This window comes from Sus scrofa, chromosome 5 (genome assembly GCF_000003025.6).
Source record: "Sus scrofa isolate TJ Tabasco breed Duroc chromosome 5, Sscrofa11.1, whole genome shotgun sequence".
NCBI classification, from domain to species: Eukaryota; Metazoa; Chordata; class Mammalia; order Artiodactyla; family Suidae; genus Sus; species Sus scrofa.
In genome coordinates this window covers 21,658,010-21,682,560 of record NC_010447.5, presented here as the reverse complement: position 1 = coordinate 21,682,560, position 24,551 = coordinate 21,658,010, and the positions used below count along the sequence as shown (strand labels likewise).

The window sequence follows — 24,551 nt, the reverse complement described above, 5'->3', positions numbered from 1 at the left end:
GGCATCCGTTTCCGAGGCTACAGTATCCCTGAATGCCAGAAAATGCTGCCCAAGGCTAAGGGTGGGGAAGAACCGCTGCCAGAGGGCTTATTTTGGCTGCTGGTAACTGGACAGATCCCAACAGAGGAGCAGGTAAGCAGAAGAACAGTAGCCCCCCTCATCCCGCTCCTTCTTTGCCTTTCTCTAATCTCAGACACTTAATCCTGATCTGGTTATGGATAGTCGTTTATTGAGAGGAAGGAATCAGCAGAGTTCTGCTGTGTAAGTGGATTGGATTGAATTCTGTTGGATTTTCTTTATTCACAGGTCGCTGGCTTTTTTCTTTTTCCTTGCCTAGTGTTCTGAGCAGTGTCTCCCTCTCTACAGGTGTCTTGGCTCTCAAAAGAGTGGGCAAAGAGGGCAGCTCTGCCTTCCCATGTGGTCACCATGCTGGACAACTTTCCCACGAATCTACACCCCATGTCTCAGCTCAGTGCAGCCATTACAGCCCTCAACAGTGAAAGTAACTTTGCCCGAGCATATGCAGAGGGTATCCACCGAACCAAGTACTGGGAGGTAGGAAACATTGCTGCAATGATTGATGTGTGATGAAGATTCAAAGGGCTATATATGAAGGAAGAAAAAGTAGTGTAGAATCCTTAGGAAAATTACTAATCTGAGTTATGCCATAAACTCATTTGATTTCACACGTTTTTTATTGTTTATTTATTGGTCTTTGGAACTACGAAGATAAATGGAATGTGCTTTCTCTCACCAAGGTTACTGATTTAGTTAGGGCGATGTACACATAATAAAGAAACTACAGTTAGTAATCTTGCTGTTAATAGAACTAGGTAACACAGTGCTGTGCTATTGGAATGTTGAAAAAGATGTGACTTAACTGGAAGGCCCCCAAGGAAGGTTTCACAGAGTAGTCTCACCCTGGTCCCAAAGGTCCCTTCTCATCCTCCTCTTCAAATAAGGAGAACCCTGAGAAGTTGGGTGAATGGCAGCTAAAGCAACTCTAAAATCTAGGAGGCCTAATGCCAATCAGCCAGTTTGGACTAACCCACTCAGGATACCTGTCAGGAGCAGAACGGAAGGGTGGTTATTATCCTGGAGGTGGGATCCAAAAAAGCAAATGAGCATTATTTTCTGAAAACGAAAGTTGACCTTAATAATTTGAACTCTGTGGTTAGAGCTTGAGAAGATTGTTGGGCCTTGTCCTAGAGCATAGAAACATAATCCCTTCCATTTTCTCTCTCTCTCTCTCTTTTTTTTTTTTTTTTTTTTTTGTCTTTTGTCCTTTTTAAGGGCTGCACCCTTGGCATATGGAGGTTCCCAGGCTAGGGGTCGAATCGGAGCTGTTGCTGCCGGCCTATACCACAGCCACGGCAACTCAGGATCCGAGCCACATCTGCGACTTACACCACAGCTCACGGCAACGCCAGATCCCTAACCCACTGAGCGAGGCCAGGGGTCAAACCCATAACCTCATGGTTCCTGGTTGGATTCATTTCCCCTGCACCACGACGGGAACTCCTCCATCCTCTTTTCAATATCCCACATACTTAAAAACACTGGGTAAAGCACAGTTTATCAGGCTAGGTTTACTAAAGGACATGTCATTTTCTTTTGTTTCTTATTTGGAGACAGGTAGTATAGGGACAGAAGAGTTCCTTTTTTGCAAAGCAGATACACTGAATGATTTTTGACCAGGAGAAAGCGCCCCAAAGAGTTCACTATGAGGCAAGGCACAGAACAGCATGGCCTGATGGTCTGATGAAATACCATTGGGGTTTTGGCAAATACCGCTTGATTTGATTGGTCAATATTTATTCAATAGCAGCTGTGTATAGAGAATTGTGTTTGCTGTTGGGGGAAAGAGGGAGGGAAAGTTTGTAATTGATAGTGTTTGTAATGCCAGTCTGGTTGGCACTGAGGAGGAAGGTATAAGAATGGTGCTAACTAAACACTTAAAGCATTTATAGTCACACATCAGCAGATTCAGAAGGTTATATAACCTGAATATATTGTTTTTCATTTTATTTATTTATTTATTTTTTAGGGTCACACCGGCATATGGAGGTACCCAGGCTAGGGGTCGAATAGGAGCTGTAGCCCCTGGCCTGCGCCACAGCCACAGCATTTGCCAGATCTGAGCTGAGTCTGCAAGCTGCACCACAGCTCATAGCAACACTGGATCCTTAACCCACTGAGCAAGGCCAGGGATCAGACGTGCAAGCTCATGGATACCGGTCAGATTCTTTTCCAGTAAGCCACAGTGGGAAGGAACTCCTTTCTTTTCTTTTCTTTTTTTTTCTTTTTTTTTGCTTTTTAGGGCCGCACTCAGCACCTGAGGAGGCATGTGGAGGTTCTCAGAGGTCAAATTGGAGCTGCAGCTGCTGGCCTACACCACAGACACAGCAATGTGGGATCTGATCCATGTCTGTGACCTACACCACAGCTCACAGCAATGCCAGATCCCTAACCCACTGAGCGAGGCCAGGGGTCAAACCCACAACCTCATAGTTACTAGTTGAATTTGTTTCCGCTGTGCCACAGAGGGAACTCCTATTTTCTTCTTTTTTTTTTTTTTTTTGTCTTTTTGCCTTTTTTGAGGGCCGCTCCCGCGGCATGTGAAGGTTCCCAGGCTAGGGCTCGAATCGCAGCTATAGCCACTGGCCTATGCCAGAGCCATAGCAGCACAGGATCCGAGCCGTGTCTGTGACCTACACCACAGCTCACGGCAACGCTGGATCGTTAACCCACTGAGCAAGGCCAGGGATCGAACCTGAAACCTCATGGTTCCTAGTTGGATTCGTTAACCGCTGCGCCACCACAGGCACTCTGGAACTCCTATTTTCTTTCTTTCTGTAGCTTTTTTTTTTTTTTTTTTTTTTTAGGGCCATGCTCATGGCATATGGCAGTTCCCAAGGCTAGGGGTCCAGTTGAAGCTATAGCTGCCAGCCTACACCACAGCCAGAGCAACATGGGTTCCAGGCCACATCTAAAACCTACGCCACAGCTCACAGCGAACCTCGATCATTAACCCACTGAGCGAGGCCAGGGATTGAAACCGCAACCTCGTGGTATCTTTGTCCAACAGAAAAGAAAAAGTCAGTCAAGCCCAACAGTTCTTCTATTTAAACCTTATCTTTTAGGAGTTCCCGTTTTGTGGCACAGTGGTTAACAAATCCAACTAGGAACCATGAGGTTTCAGGTTCGATCCCTGGCCTTGCTCAGTGGGTTAAGGATCTGGCGTTGCCGTGAGCTGTGGTAGGTTGAAGATGTGGCTCAGATCCCGCGTTGCTGTGGCTCTGGCATAGGCCAGCGGCTACAGCTCCAATTCGACCCCTAGCCTGGGAACCTCCATATGCCACGGGAATGGCCCTAGAAAAGGCAAGTGCCTTTTACTCAGAAGTGCCTGTTACTACTTGCAGTGCTGTTGTGTTGACTGTTGTAAAGGTCTCCATACTTTGCGATAAATACATATATTTCCCAGGTATCCAAACATGCTGCTTGCTTCACACTGTCCTTTATTGAATCATTAAATTGAATCTTGTTCTCTGCTCACAGTTGCCTCCATTTCAATGTACAGCCATTGACTGGTTGTTCTGCCACCTCTTTGTGAAAAGTCAGGTGGCTCAGATGAGGTAGAAGTTGCATTTCAGGACTTTGCCAACCCGGAGAATATTTATAAGCAGTACTAATATATATGTCAGGATGTACACTCACACTGAACAAAAATTAGCACCAGTAACTGCTTTAGTGGAACATGGTGCACTTTTGCTGCCACATCTTGTTCTAAATAGTGTAATCTCTTGAGGCGAAAGAGTTAGGTCTTTTTCTGGTTGACTTAACTTCACTAGTGATTAGGAGATTACTCTGATGCAGCAGCTGTTTAGTTGTGAAGTAACCTTAAAATATTGTTGAAGTAGGGGTTCCTATTGTGGCTCAGCAGAAATGAATCTGACTAGAATCCATAAGGTTGCAGGTTCGATCCCTGGCCTCTTTCAGTGGATTAAGGATCTGGTGATACCGGTGGCTACTCCAATTAGACCCCTAGCCTGGGAACGTCCATATGCCGTGGGTACAGCCCTAAAAAGACACCCCCCCCAAAAAAAATTGTTGAATTAAAATTAGGAGTTGGGGTTTAACAGATAAACACTACTATATATAAAATAGATAATCAACAAGGACCTATTGTATAGCACAGGGAACTCTACTCATATTCTATAATAACCTATGTGGGAAAAGAATCTGAAAAAGAATAGTTATATGTATAACTGAATCACTTTGCTATACACCTGAAACTATTCATTATCTGATGTAATCATCGGAGTAACTCCATGAAGTAGATGTTACTGTATATTCCCATTTTAGTGAATGGGAAAGGTGAAGATTAGAGAGATTAAATAGGTTGCCCAGGGTCATGCAGCTAGTAACTGGTAAAGATCAGATGGAGGCTTGAGTTTGCTTCACTCTGGCGTCTCTTCACTATTAATACTGGCTCTTTTTTTTATTGGGAGTTTTTTGTTTTTTGTGGGTTTTTTTGGTCTTTTTTTGCTATTTCTTGGGCCGCTCCTGCGGCATATAGAGGTTCCCAGGCTAGGGGCTGAATCGGAGCTGCAGCCACTGGCCTACGCCAGAGCCACAGCAACACAGGATCCGAGCCACGTCTGCAACCTACACTACAGCTCACAGCAACGCCGGATCGTTAACCCACTGAGCAAGGGCAGGGACCGAACCCGCAACCTCATGGTTCCTAGTCGGATTCGTTAACCACTGCGCCACGACGGGAACTCCTATTGGGAGTTTTATTGATAATTAAATACCTGGCCACATTTCTCTAGCACCAGAGATACTGGCTCACACTGATGATTATGGTCAGTTTTGTTATCTTTATTCCAAGCAGTTGTGATGGTGGCATGTTTTAATGTCTTTTTTCCTGAGACTTTATAGATGAAGAATGAGTTAGTACAAATAGTTAAATAGCACCTCAGTCTTAGCTTATTAAAGAAAAAATAAGGAGGAGTTCTCAATCAGTGTTTTTTTATTTTTATTTATTTATTTTTGTCTTTTTAGGGTCATACCCATGGCGCATGGAGGTTCCACAGCCACACCAGATCTGAGCTGTGTCTGCAACCTGCACCACAGCTCATAGCTACGCTGGATCCTTAACCCACTGAGTGAGGTCAGGGATTGAACCCATGTACTTATGGATCCTAGTCGGGTTCATTAACCACTGAGCCATGACGGGAACTCCAGTATTTGCTTATTTAATCTCTTGACTCTACAGCTTTACCACTATAAAAAGCAGGTTAAAAATCCCACACTGTCATACCTAGTCTGATACTTGTTGCTTTATAAACTTCATCGCAAGTGGTAAACGTTGAAACAATCTCCTTTTTGTAGTTTCTTTACAGTGTGGTCTTTCCTGCTTTAGAAATGATTTTGAAAGTTAGTTATATACTCTGCAGATACCTTTTCTGGCCCACAGTCCTGTTCCTGGCATTCTGCTAATGAACCCAGGTTCCTTAGAGAACTGCATATCTGAGTTCCTACTGTGGCACAGCAGGTTAAGGATCTGGTGTTGCCGAAGCTATGGCTTAAATTTCATCCCTGGTCTGGGAACTTCCATATGCTACAAGGGTGACCAAAATAAATAAGAATTGCAAGTCCTTGATGCAGGCTTCTTCCATGGAAGATGTAAATTTGCAAGGAGGTATATAGTTAATAGAAGTGTTAGCTAAGTATCTTTTAATTCAAGTAGCTTTTTAATTTTGGCAGTATTCTCATTGAAAGTTGGTGGTATTGATAGAATTGACTGAATACTTGAGTAATGGATGACTTCACAGGAATTAACTCATTTGGGCTAGTTACTACAGATTTTGCTCTTTATTCCAACAGACCTTTTTTCTTTTTTTTTTTTTCCTGCTTTTTAGGGCTGCACCCATGTCACATGGAGGTTCCCAGGCTGTGGGTCGAATCAGAGCTACAGCTGCCGGCCTATGCCACAGCCACAGCAATTCAAGATCTGAGCTGTGTCTGTGACCTACACCACAGCTCATGGCAACACCAGATCCTTAACCCACTGAGCGAGGCCAGGGATTAAACCCATAACCTCACGGTTCCTAGTCGGATTCATTTCCCCTGCGCCACAATGGGAACTCCAAAAGTAGAATTTTCCTGTTATTAAAACACTACTGTCTACTCCCTAAAGGAAATTAAAATCCCTATTAGGAGGTAAAATTGAGACAGAAAAGTTGAGCAAGCTATTGACATCACAAAAAGATAACCAGGTATTATATGTTTCTCTGAATAAATGAACATAACTGGAATTCCCATCATGGCTCAGCAGAAACGAATCTGACTAGTATCCATGAGGATGCAGATTTGATCCCTGGCCCCACTCAGTGGGCTAAGGATCTGGCGTTGCCATGAGCTGTGGTGTAGGTTGCAGGCACAGCTTGGATCCTGCATTGCTGTGGCTGTGGCATAGGCCAGCAGCTACAGCTCCCATTCAACTCCTAGCTTGGGAACCTCCATATCCCGTGGGTGTGGCCCTAAAAAGACCAAAAAAAAAAAAAAAAAAGAACACAGCATTATTTATCAAATAGTCTTGCTTAAAAAATTGATCTTGAATCTGCTCAAGCCTCTATCTAGTTCTGTTAGTTTGATGAAAATACAGTGGACAGAGGAACATGTTAGGTGATATCACAGGTATATAACCAGCAAAACTTAAACTGGAAGATGCTACAGAACAAACGATCTGATTTTGTACAAGTAAATTACAAAATGAAAAAAGGACTGGACTTTCCTCATAGCTCAGTGGATTAAGGATCTGGTGTTGTCACTGCTGTGGCTCTGGTTACAGCTGTGGTGTGGGTTCGATCCCTGGCCTGGGAACTGTGCATGCCACAGGCACGGCCAAAAAGGGGAGGGGGGGAGCAGCATAAGTGGGAATCTAAATTGAAAGAAACTTCAGAAACAAACATGATAGACAATTGTAGTGTGGGCTCTTTTCAGTCCTGAAACAAACCATTGAGGGAAGGCTTTATAATAAATGAATAGGTTTGGGGAGGGATTTGAATGCTGAGTAGATATTTAACAATACTGAAGATTTGCTAAGTTTTTTCCAGTGGAATAATGGTGTGGTAATTTTGATTATGAAGGACCTTCATCTTTTTTTTTTTTTTTCCCCGTCTTTTTGCCATTTTCTTGGGCCGCTCCCACGGCATATGGAGGTTCCCAGGCTAGCGGTCGAATTGGAGCTATAGCCGCCCGCCTACTCCAGAGCCACAGCAACATGGGATCCGAACTGCATCTGCGACCTACACCACAGCTCACGGAAACGCCAGATCCTTAACCCACTGAGCAAGGCCAGGGGTCGAACCTGCAACCTCATGGTTCCTAGTCATATTCGTTAACCACTGTGCCACGACAGGAACTCCAACGGGCCTTCATCTTTTAGAGATACATGTTTAAATATTTACATGTTGAGATGCATATAAGATATCTTGGATTTACTCAGAATAATTTGGGAGATGAAAGGGGAAAGTAAGGGTATAGATGAAATAAGAACAGCCAGGAGTTAATAATTATTTAAGCTAGATGATGCTTTTCATTAACTGCGTGGGTAAGCTTGTGCCCCAATTTCCTCATTTGTAAAATGAGGGATAATATAACAAGACTATTGTGAGAAAAGAAAAAAATGAAAACAATATAGCACAGTACCTGTTATATAGCAAGTACTTAAAAAATAGAAGCCTTTGGATTCATTAACCACTGAGCCACAATGGGAACTCCTGTATTTGTCTTTTTAGGGCTGCACTCATAGCATATGGAGGTTCTCAGGCTAGGGAGTTGAGTCGGAGCTGTAGCCACCAGCCTACACCACAGCCACAGCAATGCCAGATCCTTAACCCACTGATTGAGGCCAGGGATCAAACCCGCAACTTCATGGTTCCTAGTCAGATTCATTTCTGCTACACCACAACGGGAACTCCTAGAAGCCTTTGTTAATAACTAACAATTGAATGCCACTGTTTGACCCAATGTTTTAAAAAAAGAAAATATAGGAGTTCCCGTCATGGCTCAGTGGTTAACGACTCCTACTAGGAACCATGGGGTTGCGGGTTTGATCCCTGGCCTTGCTCAGTGGGTTAAGGATCTGGCGTTTCCGTAAGCTGTGGTGTAGGTCGCAGATGTGGCTCGGATTCCGAGTTGCTGTGGCTCTGGCGTAGGCCGGTGGCTACAGCTCCGATTCAACCTCTAGCCTGGGAACCTCTATATGCCACAGGAGCAGCCCTAGAAAAGGCAAAAAGACAAAAATAATAATAAAAATAAAAAAGCAATAACCTGGATTTCGCATTGTGGCACAGTGGAAACAAACCCAACTAGGATCCATGAGGTTTCAGGTTCAATCCCTGGCCTCACTCAGTGGGTTAAGGATCTGGCGTTGCTGTGAGCTGTGGTGTAGGTAGCAGATGTGGCTTGGATTCTGTGTTGCTGTGGTGTAGGCCTTCAGCTGTAGCGCCCATTTGATCCCAAACCTGGGAACCTCCATATGCCGTGGGTGCTTCAGCCCCAAGGTATAAGGGTTCAAAATCTGACTTTGGCATTTAACCAAATGTTCTGAGCCTCAATTCCCTTTTCTGTAAAATGAGGTCATTTTAAACTTTATAAAGTGGAAAGAATTGGGAATAGTGTTTTAATATACATGAGATAGTATAAGTAAATTCCTTAGTGCAATGTCTGAGTCATAACAGTTATTCAGTTAAATATCATTGTTATACTCTATACAACCACCAAACATGTAATCATCAAACCACATAGCCCAGTCCATGGAGGACAAACACAATCCCTGCCTTATTCTTCTTTGTTGGTAATTCCTTTTCTTTTTTTCTCCATTTTCCTCTTCTCCCCATCAGTTGATTTATGAAGACTGTATGGATCTGATCGCAAAGCTACCTTGTGTTGCAGCAAAGATCTACCGGAATCTCTACCGGGAGGGCAGCAGTATTGGGGCCATTGATTCTAAACTGGACTGGTCCCACAATTTCACCAACATGTTAGGCTATACTGATGCTCAGTTCACGGAGCTCATGCGCTTGTACCTCACCATCCACAGGTGAGGGAGACCCAACAACTATAGCCACCTGGTCCCTGGGTTGGTGGTGAATATTAAGTAAAGCTCCTTAGGAGTTCCCTGGTGGCTCAGCGTGTTAAGGATCTGGCATTGTCACTGCTCCGGCTTGAGTTGCTGCTGTGGTACAGTTTGATTCCCCGGCCCAGAAACTCCTTATGGCCACGGCCATAAAAAAAAAAAAAAGAAAGAAAAGCTTCTTAACATTCTTATATTCTGGGAACAGGTGGTAGCAGCAAGGAAATGGAAACACAGCATAAGAGATGATACAAGGCAAGAAAGGGTCTGCTAAAGAAGGTCAGGAGATCTGGAGAAATTATCATAACCATGCTAGGAAAAGGTACTAGCTGACCATTGGATGGGTCCTTTGGCTTTCCAGGAGCTCCCTCTTCTGGCCATTGCTATTAAAACTGGAGTGAGAATTAGGGAACTTGAAACACAGACCAGGTTTTGTCGCCCAGTAACCGCTCCAGCCCTGTGGATTAGTGAACAAAGGCTAATAATAAGATTAGGACATCTCTTACAAGAGCTTATGTATAGGAATTTCCTGGTGGTACACTGGGTGAAGGATCCAGCGTTGTCACTGCTGTGGCTCAGGTTCAGTCCCTGGCCCTGGAGCTTCTGCATGCTGTAGGCACAGCCAAAAAAAAAAAAAAAGGAACTTAGGTGTAAATGACTGCCTATAGGCTGGTGTGGGCCCATAGCTAGACTAGAATGTGACAATAAGAGAACAGCAAGGTCTGTGTTTCCATAATCTGCCCCTTTTTATCCTTTCTCTTGGCCTTGGCCTTCATTCTCTTATCTTACTTCCCCACAGTGACCATGAAGGTGGCAATGTAAGTGCTCATACCAGCCATTTGGTGGGCAGTGCCCTTTCAGACCCCTACTTGTCCTTTGCAGCAGCCATGAATGGGCTGGCAGGGCCCCTACATGGGCTGGCAAATCAGGTAAGACTATTCTTTTTCTCTTGCTCCATGTTTTTCTCACTCCTGGCATTCTCTCCTGGCATATGCATTGACACTCTTGTATTCTCCAAATCTTACCCACAGGAAGTGCTTGTTTGGCTGACACAGCTGCAGAAGGAAGTCGGCAAAGATGTGTCAGATGAGAAGTTACGAGACTACATCTGGAATACACTCAACTCAGGACGGGTAAGCAGAGATGCAACTAGGAAAAAAGCCAAGACTCAAGTTCTGTAATCTGGAAGAATGAAGGAGAAAAGAATGAGATAGCTCCCTAAATTAGAGAAGGAGATATTTTTTTTCCCCCTGCACCTGCAACACGTGGAAGTTCCTGGGCCAGGGATTGAACCCACACTATGGCAGTGACCGGAACCTCTTGAGGGATGATGCCAGATACTTACCCACTCAGCCACAGGGGAACTCTGAGAAGGAGATTTTTTTTTTCCATTTGTCTTTCCTGAAGAATAAAAAAAAAAAGACAAAAATTTCTATTCTGAGAATACAACTGGCTTCCCCCCACCCCCATCCTTTGCAGGTTGTCCCAGGCTATGGCCACGCAGTACTAAGGAAGACTGATCCACGATATACCTGTCAAAGAGAGTTTGCTCTGAAACACCTGCCTCATGACCCCATGTTTAAGCTGGTTGCTCAGCTGTACAAGATTGTGCCCAATGTCCTCCTGGAACAGGGCAAGGCTAAGAATCCTTGGCCCAATGTGGATGCTCACAGTGGGGTGCTGCTCCAGGTGAGTCCTCCCTTCCCTACTTTCCCTCTAATTTATACCAAACTCCACTGTTCTCTGCTGTGCACAAAATCAACTCCCTAGTCAGAGCAAGGACTCTCAAACCTCCTTCCTTCCTTACCCTTTTGGTAAAGCTTCCTGTGACTGGGGAGGTGTGGGCTGGAAGAAGGGGGTGCTGTCCTTTCGAAATCTAATTTCTGTACTTTTCCCAGCCATTTCTGTTCAAGCCTAACTGGATTAAGGGTTAAGGTTTTTATCACCCTGGACTTGTACATGTGGCTACCTGTGGACCTCTAACAAAATTTGTTTCTCTTTTACCTTACAGTACTATGGCATGACGGAGATGAACTACTACACAGTCCTGTTCGGGGTATCACGGGCACTGGGTGTATTAGCACAGCTCATCTGGAGCCGAGCCTTAGGCTTCCCTCTAGAGAGGCCCAAGTCCATGAGCACAGACGGTCTGATAAAACTTGTGGACTCTAAGTGAGGGTGAAACTGAAGACTGGGAAGAAACTAACTACCAGAAAGTGAGGGATCTTTAAAAAAAAAAAAAAAAAAGTATACTTTTGTTTCAGGGGGCTTTAAAAGACAAGATTAAACTCTATCTGAGGCACTGATGATAAGTCTAAGGTTAAAATATATAAATTAAGATTTTAAAAGATGAAAAGTAACCCCTTCTTCCTTAACCAGCTCCTTTACCCTGCCTGGTATATGAGTTGCTCATCAACTGTAGGATGACCAGCACTAATGCATGTGGTATGGGTTAGGTTTGCCTGCCCCCACTCCCCCCACCATTTCCAGAGTAAGAATCTGGCTCCTCTTTCCCTAGGTCAAAGCTGGTTGCAGAGAATCTGCAGTCGGTTCAGAGCTTTTGGTTTTCTATTCTGCCCAATTCTTAATAAGCCAGCAAACAGGACTCTACCCCTGCTGTTTCCATAGGAATCATGTTGGATTGTCGGCTGTACCAAGCCCCATTAATCTCTCCATGCACACAAGACACTTCCTAGCAAGACCTATGTTGGTTGCTTTGGCTTTTTTTTTTTATTTTATTATTATTTTTTTTATGCTACCAGGTGATCATAAAGGCCATGGCATTTGTTGTGACTGGCACCCAGTGTCTGACTTTTTTCTCTTCTTTAAATTACCCTACTAAAATTAACATCTGAGAGTGTTCTATTCCCTACTACTTGAATACTCACGTCTTTCGGGTTTTCTGTACCTGCTGCACCTCAAGCCAAGGTTGCTCTATATCTCCCCCCTTGGTCTCTATTAGAGACCTCTTCCAGCAGGTCGTATAATAGAGCACTGTCTGATCTGTGGTCTTTGCCAGTTATTTGGCTTTATCAGTGCTTAACATGAACTGAGCTTTTCCCTGGGATACAAACCACTATCCTATGACCTTTTTTTTTCTTTTTTTTTTTCCTAAAATGCTGTGGGCTATAGAATAGGATCTTGGGAATGACCAGCATGATATTTTCATGGCCTGATCCCAGGGGTACTAACTAGCACCTCTTTCTGAACAGGGAAATGATTTAAGATTGGACATGATCTCCTTCAAATATCAGGTACTAGGGCCGAGGGCGTTAAAACTAGTAAACCTCCCTCATCACCCTCTGCCGTAAGCAAATAACCCTTTATTTATCAGGGTCCTCATCCTGCCTTTCCCCAAGAGCTCACAGTACAGTGTTTGTTGTAGAAGCCCCATGTGCACAGGTTTCCAGTGACTCCGAATGCTCTTTTCTTTTTAAGAAAGGATTAAAATACACTCCTGCTGTGCCCCCTTCCTCCTTTGCAACTCCTGCCTGTTTGTGTGGATCCCTAATCCCCAGAACCACACTGTTGAGATGGATAATACTGTCTGTAAACCTCTGGGTAACTGTCAAGTCATGATGCAGACTTCAGGTTGTTCTGTATAAAATGCAAAATAAATGTTTTTATTAACAATGTTTGAGCCTATTAAATAGGGCCCGGAAGAGTCTCTTATGAGGTAAGGACTCTGGCTAGCAAGATCCTGGACATAGTTGGTTAAGTTATCCTGTGCCTCTCTTTATCTTGAGGCAGGTATGGCATTCATTTACCCTAATCGGAAGGCAGGTTCCTTGTGAGATATCCAAAGGAGATTTCTGTCTGTCTTCTAGGTTAGAAGTCTTTGATCTTTAGTCCCTATCCTTCCTGTATCTGTTGTAAGGTACAACACTCAAGGACTATAGTTGAGAGCTCACAGCTGCTTATGTGACTAATCCAAGGAAGATGGTACAGCCCACGAGATGAAAGGAACAAAGAATACCAAGGGCAAATAGGGTAGGATGCTGGCTCAGACTCTTGAGCCTCTAGAAGGCTCTGGAACTTCATGGAATGCCAAGTCTTTGCAGTCTCCCTTAAGGATCCCCCAGAATAAGAGGTGGTCCTGAGGGCATCAGTTATATGAGAGGTCTGAGGCCAGACTCCTCTGTCCCGAGACTCCTGCTGCAACTGACCTTCTGAAAAAGTCTATAAATAGGCAAGGGAGTGGGTACTAGGTCCTGGCTTGTCCAATGTGCTACTATAGTTAGCAGGGACACTGTGTCCAAGAGGCCTTCTTGCACCTTCACTTCCCTAGGGAAGGAAGCCATGACTTTCTTCTACTCTGCTATATTTACAGTATTCCCCAAGAAACAATATAAAAAAGCCAAATTCACACCATCACAATTAATTTATTGAATTTTTATAAAAACCCATGCCAAGTGGAAGAATAAGGTACAACCCACAAGTACAGCTGTTCAGTGCTTTTTTGCTCCTTGTCCCTCTGGCACTGATAAGAAAGCTCCTTGCTGTCTACTAGTCAGACAGCATGGAAACATCCTTAAAGTGTCATGCTAAGGATTTCAGGCTGGGGCCAGATCTCAGGCATCTCCTGAGGAATTTCAGGCAGGCAAAGTTATTGACCACCCAGCAGCTCTGTGTCAGAGGAAAGAGTTCATTGTGTTCAATCCTTAGGAAAATTGCTGTCTCCCCCCTGGTCAGGCACCTTGACCTGGTAAGGCACCTTGACAAGAGCTCAGAAATGGCCATACAGTCCTGATTACAATTCAGTGTGAGAAAGTTGCAGGCATCAGGCATACAGGGTCTCAAGATGTGCCTGACCCTCTCCTAGGCACGTCTCCTTTCCATACCCCCCTGCCTTTTCTTTCTCCCAGTTTAGAGCCCAGTTTCCAGGGAATGGAGAAGGAGAACAGTGTTAATGAGCATAGACTCATTGGAGCAGTAGCCAAATGAAATAAATAAGAGAATTGGGTGGGGAGGGAGGAGAGAAGAGAGGCTAGGGAACAGTCCTTTGCCTCAGGTCTGGTGCACCTCATGGAACATCAGTTCACGAGGGACGGCTGTTTCTGGACCAAACTTGGTTGCTGCCCGACGCTCGAAAGCAGCGACATTCTGTTTGACAACCTCATCAAAAAACATGGTGGCCAGCTGGGAGTGCAGCAGAGAACGAAATTCAAAGGAAATCTGGGAATGGGTAAGAGACAGAAACTCCGTAAGACTGTGCTGGATAGTCCCCCGCCAGATGCAAGGATACTATTCAGTGCCTTTTTCTCCCCCCCCCCCCCCCAGTCCTTAGATCCCTTCAGAAATCCTAGGACTAAGTACAAGTCTGATACAAGCTCAGACCTCTGGAGAGTGTCATTGATGGGAAATGCTAAGTGTTAGCTATCCTTACAGAATAACTGTCACAGTACCTCAGTTCAGCCCCCACAACCCAGTTGTAGCCCCTTGCTACACAGACAGCCTCCTGACTCACTGAAAAGTCCACAGTGCAAGTTCTCGGATAGGCAGGAATACCAGGGCTGAACCGCCAAATGGTCTCTAAGTGGTTGAAGAGCTTGCCATCAGTGCAAACAGCCTAGTATAGGACAAACAGTAGTTAATATTACAATGGGATTAAACTAATATTTTATTAGGAAAATATCTGACACATGGAGATAAAAAAACTATTGTAAAAAAAGGCCAAAATAACCCTTAAATGTAAAAATGCCAGAGAACACAGAAAAAAAACTTCCTTATCAATCCCTCCCAGACAGGGCTCACCTTGACCATGTGAGGTTTGACCATGGAAACAGCAGAAGTATAACGTTCCATGACAGGTGGAAAGCCAACCTCCAACTGGGCCTTCAGGTGACCTTTGCGGCTGGATACCACCAAGGACTTCTTACACCAGGGTACAAACTCACGATACTCCTGGACATTGGCTACCACCTCGTACATCTCCTGCATTGAGTACCTAGGGGAAGGAATCAGAGAGAGAGGCCAAGGAACTACTAGCTGAATCAGGTTCTTCCTTGGTCTAGGTGCCCTCTCCCTATACCTTTGCCTACTAATCACACACCTTTAGGAACTAGAGATCCCCAATAAGCCCAGATGATTTCCCAAAAGCAAACGTGCAACTTTCCATGATGTTAATGTTACTTTAAGTTTTGCAGTTTACAGTATGTTTTGGCATTTACTATCTTTTTTTTTTTTTTTTTTTGTCATACCCGCAGTAGAAGTTTCCATGCCAGGGATCGAACCCACACCACATCAGTGGCCCAAGCTGCTGCAGTGACAACACCAGGTCCTTAACTTGCTGTGTGCTACAGGGAAACTCCCCATTTTTTAGCTATTTTGATCCTAAGAGGGACTATCTAGGGAGAACAGAGGTTTTCAATTTTTACCCATGATCACACAAGGACTAAGAATCCCAGCTCTACAACTTTCTGACAATATGTCCCTAGGTAAATTATTGTCTCCACTATCTCCTGTGTAAATCATAGATAATAATAGTACCTGATTCATCAGTTTGTTGAAGGTCAAATGAGAAAAATCTGTGGTAAAACACCTAAGCAACCTGATTGCTTAGTAGTAGCACGTGCTCAAGAAGTCTTAGCTCTTACGAGTTCCTGTTGTGGCACAGCAGAAACGAATCCAACTAGTAGCCATGAGGTTGCGGGTTCATTCCCTGGCCTCACTAAGTGGATTAAGGATCTGGCATTGCGGTGAGCTGTGGCGCAGATGTGGCTTGGCTCCTGCGTTGCTGTGGCTGTGGTGTAGGTCAGCAGCTACAGCTCCAATTCGACCCCTAGCCTGGGAACTTCCATACGCCGTGGGTGCGGCCCTAAAAAAAAGTGTTAGCTCATATTGTGCTCAGAATAATAAAGTCAGGTCAGCAGAGAAATAATACCCTGTTGTCATGTTGTCCAACTCTAGTCACATTTCACTTAATGCACAGCAACAAAGAAGGGGGAAATTAAGGCCGACAGAGGAGGATAAAGGATCGGTAATATAGCTGGGGAGAATGGGATGGCCAGGGATGAATCCTGCCCCCTATCGCCATCCTTATGTTCTAGCCAGGACATAGTTTTTTGTTTAGAGGGAAAGGGAATGTGCAGAGAAGCTAAACAGGAGAGGATGCTCACCCCATGATCCTACGCTCGGAGTAAGCCTTTCGCTTGTTGGTGAAGGGGGCAGCAAAGCCCATAAAGGAACGTCTGGGAGATAAGTCAGCCTCAGCCGCCAAGACCTGGACAGCCCGGGGCAAGAAGAGGCTGCAGGACATCAGAAATCTAAGGCCAAAAGGAAAGGAGAGAGAAACGTCACGAATCTTTCCTTGTGTTCCTCAACCAGGTGAAAGTGAAGAGGGGCATATCCCCGAGGAAGGTCGTCCAGACAAGCTTTCCCCCTAGCACCTGCTGCAGCCCGCCAAGCTCCCCAGCCAGGCAGTCACGAGTGCGAAAAGGTCGAGGGCGGCTGAGGACAGTGCCCAGAGAGGAGATGGGAAAAAGCGGGGTGCGTGCGAAGCTCCAGTTGCCTTAGACTGGAGGGTACGCTGTTGCTGAATGCGAGGGCTCTAAAGAAACATCATAGTCCGCTGAGCCTCGCCAACCGCATTGGTGCAGGATGCCCATGAGGGGCAAGAAGTGGTTCGGTACCCACCCTGGGGACTCCGCCTCGCGAAAAACTCGCAAAAGAGTCCCCAAAGCTCTGCATTAGATGCCACGGTGCCGCTGCCGTCCACGCTGCGCTTGCAGCCAGACTCGCAACCCTCCATCACGGAACTTCGGGGTACTGGAAGACCCTCTTTGCTCGCGCGCTGCCTCCCGCACCACCGTCTCACCTCATTGGTCCTGGCGGTCGCAGAGGGCCCGGGGGCGGGGCCGGGCGCACAGAGAAGCCACCGCAACCCCGGGCAGCGGCGCGCGTACCCGCCGGGAGCCGCCGCGCGCCCGCCGAGGCCATGCGCGCGACCCTCCCTTGCCCTTTTGGCTCTGATACCCGCTGCGCCTTCCTCACTCCAGAGGAAGAGCGGAGGGAAGCGATCGCTGGGCGAGTTCAGGGCCCCCGAGGGCCGGGCCGGCGGCTCCTCCCGCCCGGGCGACTGGGTAGCCTAGAACTGAAGCCGCGACCGCTGCTCCCGCGGCTCTCAGTACCCCCACGTCACGCTGTTGCCATGGCTCAGGACCCGGAGAGGGGGGAAGGAAGGGGACCACGCGGCCTGTCGGGAGATGTAGTTTCGCACCTCTGGCGAGAAAAGGGAGCTGGAGTTAGTGTTTGAAAGGATGCAGAACGAGGTCGCCAGGGAAACTAATTTAGCGAGTCCGTAGTCACAGACTTGATACATAAGCACAGAGGCGACTTCATGGGCCTGTCGACTGCAGAAGCCCGTGGGTCTTCTGAATGTTTTTCTTAGAACCTTTACCATATTTTGCCTTGTTTATAGTTAGAAGTTCCTTTGATCTTTGTAGCCTCCATAGTGCCTAGTATCTTTGAGAAAGAAAATTAAATTAACCTTCCAAGCTCTGGGATAAGAGTTTGCGTAGTTTTCTCTTTTGATATTTATAGAGGGAGTTCTCTTGTATCTCAGTGGGTTAAGGATTCAGCATTGTCACTGCAGCTCAGGTGGCAGGGTTCGATCTCTGGCCGGAGAACTGTAGGTACAGCCAAAAAAAAAAAAAAAAAGAAAAGAAAAAGAAAGAAAAAGATGTTTATGCTATTGCAGTGCAATTCAAGCCTCTCTGCTTTAGTCTTTAGAGCATAAATCTTTTTTTTGTGTGTGTGTGTGTCTTTTTGCCATTTCTTGGGCCGCTCCTGCGGCATATGGAGGTTCCCAGGCTAGGGGTCCAATCGGAGCTGTGGCCGCCAGCCTAAGCCAGAGCCACAGCAGGGCAGGATCCCAGCCGCGTCTGCGACCTACGCCACAGCTCACGGCAACACCGGATCGTTAACCCACTGAGCAAGGGCAGGGATTGAACCCGCAACCTCATGGTTCCTAGTCGGATTCATCAACCACTGCGCCACAATGGGAACTCCAGAGCATAAATCTTTAGCCATGCCCTCCACATTCAGGAAATCTTTAGCTGAGTAGTGTTGTGAGGGTGAGGGGATACAGCTAGCATCCATGAGGATGAGGATTTGATCCCTGGCCTTGCTAAGTGGGTTAAGGATCCAGCGTTGCCATGAGCTGTGGTTGTAGGTCCAAGAGATGGCTTGGATCCTGTGTTGCTGTGGCTGTGGCTGGCAGCTGCAGCTCTGACTCGACCCCTAGCCTGTGAACTCCCATATGCTGCAGATGCCCCCTCCCCCCAGAAAAGGAGTTCTCTTGTGGCTCAAGAGGTTAAGGATACAGCCATTGTCACTACAACAGCTTGGGTCTCTGCTAAGGCACGTGTTCCACCTGCTGGCATAAGAACACCTGCTGGGGGTAACTGCCAAAAGAAAAACAAAGACTGTTACTTTGGGGTCTAATTGTTGTATGGAACAGAGATATCTTGTCCAGAAACAGGGGACTGGGGACAGATATAAACTCTCCATCTCTCCCCTTGGAGATTGGCATTCATTTTGGGATTTCTACCAGATATGGATTGATTTTATTTTATTTTTATTTTTATTTTTTTATTTTTGTCTTTTTAGGACCACACCTTCAGCATATGGAGGTTCCCAGGCTAGGGGTCGAATTGGAGCTATAGCCACTGGCCTACACCACAGCCACAGCAGCACCCAGATCCTTAACCCACTGAGCAAGGCCAGGGATCGTATCTGTGTCCTCATGGATACTAGTGAGATTTGTTTCCTCTGAGCCACGACGGAAACTCCTTATTTTAAAAGCTTGAACCGGAGTTCCCATTGTGGTGCAGCAGAACCAATTCCAACTAGTATCCATGAGGAAGCAGGTTTGATCCCTGGCCTTGCTCAATGGGTCAGAGATCAGGTATTACCCTGAGCTGTGATGTAGGTCTCAGACTCAGCTTGGATCTGGTGTTGCTGTGGCTGTGACCAGCTTAGAACCCATAGCCTGGGAATTTCGATATGCCAGGGGTGCAGCACTAAAAAATAATAAAATTAAAAAAAAATAAAAGCTTAAACTCATTTTATCTGGATTTCAAGGAGCAGGAACCCTCCCTTGAACTCTGGCTTACATTTAACATTTTGTAAGGAAAGTATCTTTTTTTTTTAATTTTGTTCTTTAGGGCTGCACCCACAGTATATGGAGTTTTCCAGGCTAGGGGTCAGATTGGAGCTGTGGCTGCTAGCCTATGCCACAGAAACAGCAGCGCCAGAACAAGCCGAGCCTGCAGCCCACACACAGCAGTTCATGGAGATGCCAGATCCTTAACTCACTGAGCAAGGCCAGGATTGGAACCTGAGTCCTCATGGATACAAGTTGGGTTCACCATGGCTGAGCCACAATGGGGAACTCCATATTTTATTATTTATGGCTGCACCCACCACATATGAAAGGCCCTCGGCCAGGGATTTAATCCCAGCTGCAGCAGTGATCTATGCCACAACTACTGCAACGCCAGATCCTTTAACCCACTGAGCCTGCCCAGGGATTGAACCTGGGCCTCCTCAGCAACCAAACCGCTGCAGTCGGATTCTTTTTTTTTTTTTTTTTTTTTTTTTTTTTTTTGTCTTTTTTTGCTATTTCTTGGGCCGCTCCCGCGGCATATGGAGGTTCCCAGGCTAGGGGTCGAATTGGAGCTGTAGCCACCGGCCTACGCCAGAGCCACAGCAACATGGGATCCGAGCCGCGTCTGCAACCTACACCATAGCTCACGGCAACACCGGATCGTTAACCCACTGAGCAAGGGCAGGGACCGAACCCGCAACCTCATGGTTCCTAGTCGGATTCTTAACCCACTGTGCCACTGCGGAAACTCCAAAGAAGGCATTTTAATTCTTTTTTCTTTTTTCTGGTGTGTGTGTGTGGGGGTGCAGGTACAGCATATGGAGTTTCTAGTCTGGGGTCTAATTGGAGCTGCAGCTTCCAGCCTACACCACAGCCACAGCAACACGGGATATTAGCCATCCGTGACCTACACCACAACTAGAGGCAATGCTGGATCCCTGGCCTCACTCAGTGGGGGAGGCCAGGGATTGAACCTGCATCCTCATGTCCTCATGGATATTAGTCAGATCTTTTTTTTTTTTTTTTTTTTTTTTTTTTTTTTTTTTTTTTTTACTAGTCGGATTCTTAACCTGCTGAGCCACAACAGGAACTCTGGCTTCTTAATTCTTACTTTATATTTATATTATAGATACATGAGATCCCAAACTGGGTAATGATCGCACTTATTTTTCTCTTTTAACATTTCTTCTTTTTCCCTCTGAATGCACCCCCCACCTCCAAAGATAAAGCCTGTCTTTCCAGTTAGAAGGTGATTATTGGGAGCCACTCTCAGAAGGGCTTGTGACCTTGAGGGACAGATTTACTCTTTTCAACCTCACTCCCTTGTCTAGCCCTTCTGACTAAGGGCTTACATGTGTGACAGCTGTCTAGAGTGAGAAGTAAGGATCTGGCCCAATATAAGATAGAAATTAACTGGGATACATAACTAAACTGTGACCTCATTAACACTGTGCCTTAACCGAGTTAACTGCTTTAGAATCCCCAAGGTATGAGAGGCCTGCCAAGCCAATTTGCTTGTTGTCCCCCCTACTAGTTAGTTTAGGTAATTATTGCCATTTAAACATTTCCTAGCTCATCCCCGGTGCTTGAAACAACTAATTTCCTGCTATTTGCCTGTCAGTCACTCTACATTGATAACTTCCTTTAAGTACTGACTCAAAACACACCTCCTCCAGGAAGACCCTCTTGACTAAACCCACAATGCCATGTAAAGCAACATGAATCCTGTATTCTCTAATTGTCTCAGGTGCATGTGTTAGTTCTAGTTCTACTAGGTTATAAACTCCACAAAAATGAACACCGTTATTTCAGAGTTTCTGTCTCCAAACCAGTTAGTATAGGGCTGAATACAGTGAATCCTCAATCAACATTTGTTAGAAGAACAAAAACTAAGGCTTAAAGACAGGCAAGCATCTGCCTAGATTTATCCAACTATGAAATCAGTAGTCGAATCCAGAAGGACTTTGGCATAAGAGAGCTTTGCCACTACTTCTGGCCTCCTCCTCCCCAACCCCGTCATCTTCTCCCTGAGCCCTGGAAGTAACTGTGTTGCCTACATCATATCCTTTTTTTCTCTACTGGGAAATGCTCTTTCTGTGCTCTGAACAATATTAAAAATAACTCTTCTAGCCCTTCCTCCTTCTTCCAGCTGCCCAGAGAACCTGGCTGGCAAACTCCCCTGTTCACCTCCACTCAGGAGCCAGAACAAGGCACGTGACCCTAGCTCAATCCCTGACTCCAATTCCTCAGGTTACCAAAAGCTATTTCAGGCAACAGAGGCCATGTAGTCCCCTCCTCCCCATCCTCTGGGCCATATCCTAGCTTAGCCCTTCCTGGAAGGTCTATCATACCCAATAGCCAAGTCAACATGTCCCAAGACCCATATCCATGCATTCCCCAACTACTATCAGTTTGTGCTTCCTCAGCCTCATCTTCATGCTCATTATCAAATATTAAGTATTTGTTCCCATGGGCTGCTTTGCTTGATCTACAAAGAAAATTTAATGTATACCCTTGCCTTCAGAGAGCTCAACATCCTTTTTTTCATAGAAAATAAAGCCAAAAATAATGTACAGCCCTGGGCTGGAAGACTCTGGGTAACTTAGACTTTAAAATCCATTCTGGGGCGTTCTCGTCATGGCGCAGTGGTTAACGAATCCGACTAGGAACCATGAGGTTGCGGGTTCGGTCCCTGCCCTTGCTCAGTGGGTTGACGATCCGGTGTTGCCGTGAGCTGTGGTGTAGGTTGCAGATGCGGCTCGGATCACGAGTTGCTGTGGCTCTGGCGTAGGCCGGTGGCTACAGCTCCAATTCGACCCCTAGCCTGGGAACCTCCATATGCTGCGGGAGTGGCCCAAAAAAAAGCAAAAAGACAAAAAGAAAACAACAACAAAAAATAAATAAATAAATAAAAGAAATAAAATCCATTCTGGGACCTCCTGATGTGGCACAATGTTTGATCCTTGTCCGAGCACAGTGGGTTAAAGGATCCGGAGTTACCACAGCTGTGGTGTGGGTGGCAACTGCAGCTCAATCTAATCCCTGGCCCAGAAACTCCATATGCTGCCGGCAAGCAGAAAAAAAAAGAAAGAAAAGAAAAAAAATCCATTCTGAAATATTGGATTCTTGCATCTAAAAAACGTAAGGTATGGAGTTCCTGTCGTGGCTCAGTGGAAAGGAATCTGACTAGTATCCATGAGGATGCAGGTTCAATCTCTGGCCTTGCTTAAGGATCTAGTGTTGTCCTGAGCTGTGGTGTAGGTCGCAGATGCGATTCGGATCTGGCGTTGCTGTGGCTGTGGTGCAGGCTGGAGGCTACATCTCTGATTCGACCCCTAGCCTGGGAAACTCCATATGCTGTGGGTGCAACCCTAAAAAGATTTTAAAAAAAAAGAAAAGTAAAGTGAAATGAAATGAACAACAAAGTTGTGTGATTTAGAACTATGACTATAAAAGAGAATATAGCCAATATTTAAAATAACTATAAATAGAGCAAAACCTTTAAAAATCATGGATCACTGGTGTACACTTGTTATTTACATAATATTGTACATCAATTATTTCTCTCTCTCTCTTTTTTTTTTTTTTTTTTTGTTGCACTTGTGGCCTAGGGATTGAACCCAGAGCAGCAGCAAAATAAGCCACGGCAGTGACCCAAGCCACAGCAGTGACGACGCTGGATCCTTAATCCTCTGTGTTGCAAAGAAATTCCTATATCTCAATTAAAAAAATAATAAAGGAGTTCCTACTGTGCCACAGTGGGTTAAAAGACCCAGTGTGTTAGGTCACAGTAGGGCTCAGATTCAATCCCTGGCTGGGGAACTTCCATATACCACAGACTCAACCATTAAAAAACAGAAGAACAAAAAAAGTAAAGGAAAAAAAAAAAAAAACCCACAAACACCTGACTGTGACAGTGTAAACTAAGTATGAAAGTGTTAAGGAGAACTAATGAAAGGGAAAGAAACTGTTAAGCAGGGAAGACTTCCTAGAAGAGGTAAATTTTCAGTAATACAGTGAATTTTATTTTCAAAATGGTGAAAATTCAAGAAATTTAAAGGTATGAAGTGGTAGGTAAGATTTTCTCTCCTTCCTTATTCTCTGTTCCCCAGTTTCTCTCCCCAGGAAAGAGCCCTCATACCAGTGTTGTGTGTATATTTTCAGGGGGAATCAAGATATTTTGGGGGGGGATCTTTTTCGGGCTGCTCTGGTCACACATGGAAGTTCCCAGGCTAGGGGTCAAATCAGAGCTGTAGCTGCCACCTATACCACAGCCGCAGCAACTAGGGATCCAAGCCACATCTATGAACTACACCACAGCTCATGGCAGTGCTGGATCCCTGACCCACTGAACGAGGTCAGGGATCAAATCTGCATCCTCATGGATCCTTGTTGGGTTCATCACCACTGAGCCACGACAGGAGCTCTGATTTTGTTATTATTATTATTATTATTATTATTATTAGGGATCAAGATATTGAAGGTGCGAGTTCCTGTTGTGTCTCAGCAGATTAAGAGCCCAACTAGTATCCCTGAGGACAAGGGCTCAATCCCTGGCCTTGCTCAGTGGGTCTGGGATCCAGCATTGCCATGAGCTGTGGTGTAGGTCGCAGATGTGGCTTAAATCCTGCGTTACTGTGGCGTAGGCCGGCAGCTGCAGCTCCAATTCAACCACCTAACCTGGAAACTTCCATATGCCACCAAAAAAAAAAAGAAAGAAAAAGATACTGAAGGTGATGAGGAGCCTAGCTTGTTAGCGATATTTGTTTATTTTTTTCTTTTTTTTGCTTTTCAGGGCCTCAGCTGTGGCATATAGAGGTTCCCAGGCTAGGGGTCCAATCGGAGCTACAGCTGCAAGCCTATACTACAGCCATAGGAACACAGGATCTGAGCTGTGTCTGTGACCTACACTACAGCTCACAGCAACGCCAGACTAACCCACTGACTGAGGCCAGGGATCGAACCAGCAACCTCGTGGTTACTAGTTGGATTCGTTTGCACTGTGCCACAATGGGAACTCCAGCAATATTTCTGCCTTGATAGGAGGCCAACAAGATATTCTTTCTAAAAGTGTTCCTTTCTTAAACACATGATTTGCTGACCTCTAAACAGGACACTGTTTAATTTAATGTATTTATTTATTTGACTGGGCCTATGGCATGCCAAAGTTCCAAGGCCAGGGATTCAACCCAGGCTACAGGAGCGATCCAAGCTACAAGCAGTGACAACCTGCTTAATCCTCTAAGCCATCAGGGAACTCCCTACCTTTCATAAATCGTATCCGTTTTTCAATAT

The 24,551-nt window shown here is 45.5% G+C and overlaps 2 protein-coding genes across 8 annotated transcripts in view; one reads left to right on the top strand and one right to left on the bottom strand.

Annotated features, from left to right (window-relative positions):
• Positions 1-12,783, top strand: part of CS (citrate synthase) — a 30,960-nt gene extending 18,177 nt beyond the window's left edge. For 3 of the 5 annotated variants that reach the window (XM_021091145.1, XM_021091144.1, XM_021091147.1), the window contains 7 exons: positions 1-132; positions 367-555; positions 8,916-9,115; positions 9,948-10,077; positions 10,180-10,281; positions 10,628-10,837; positions 11,160-11,454. In XM_021091145.1, the coding sequence (XP_020946804.1) occupies positions 1-132; positions 367-555; positions 8,916-9,115; positions 9,948-10,077; positions 10,180-10,281; positions 10,628-10,837; positions 11,160-11,324 (1,128 nt within the window). In that variant the 3' untranslated portion in view covers positions 11,325-11,454. 5 annotated transcript variants of the gene reach the window in all.
• Positions 12,238-17,309, bottom strand: COQ10A (coenzyme Q10A). 3 transcript variants are annotated; one of them, XM_003126267.4, is made up of 5 exons: positions 16,965-17,309; positions 16,267-16,413; positions 14,903-15,095; positions 14,616-14,717; positions 12,238-14,323 (listed from the first exon to the last, which is right to left on the bottom strand). In XM_003126267.4, the coding sequence occupies exons 1-5, from the start codon at positions 17,084-17,086 to the stop codon at positions 14,156-14,158; spliced, it is 732 nt and encodes a 243-aa protein (XP_003126315.2). In that variant the 5' UTR covers positions 17,087-17,309; the 3' UTR covers positions 12,238-14,155. The 3 variants fall into 3 exon arrangements, with proteins under 3 accessions (XP_003126315.2, XP_020948522.1, XP_013843766.2); XM_013988312.2 differs by lacking the exon at positions 16,965-17,309 and adding an exon at positions 16,784-16,931 and having other exon boundaries at positions 13,526-14,323; XM_021092863.1 differs by lacking the exon at positions 16,267-16,413 and having other exon boundaries at positions 13,516-14,323; positions 16,965-17,293.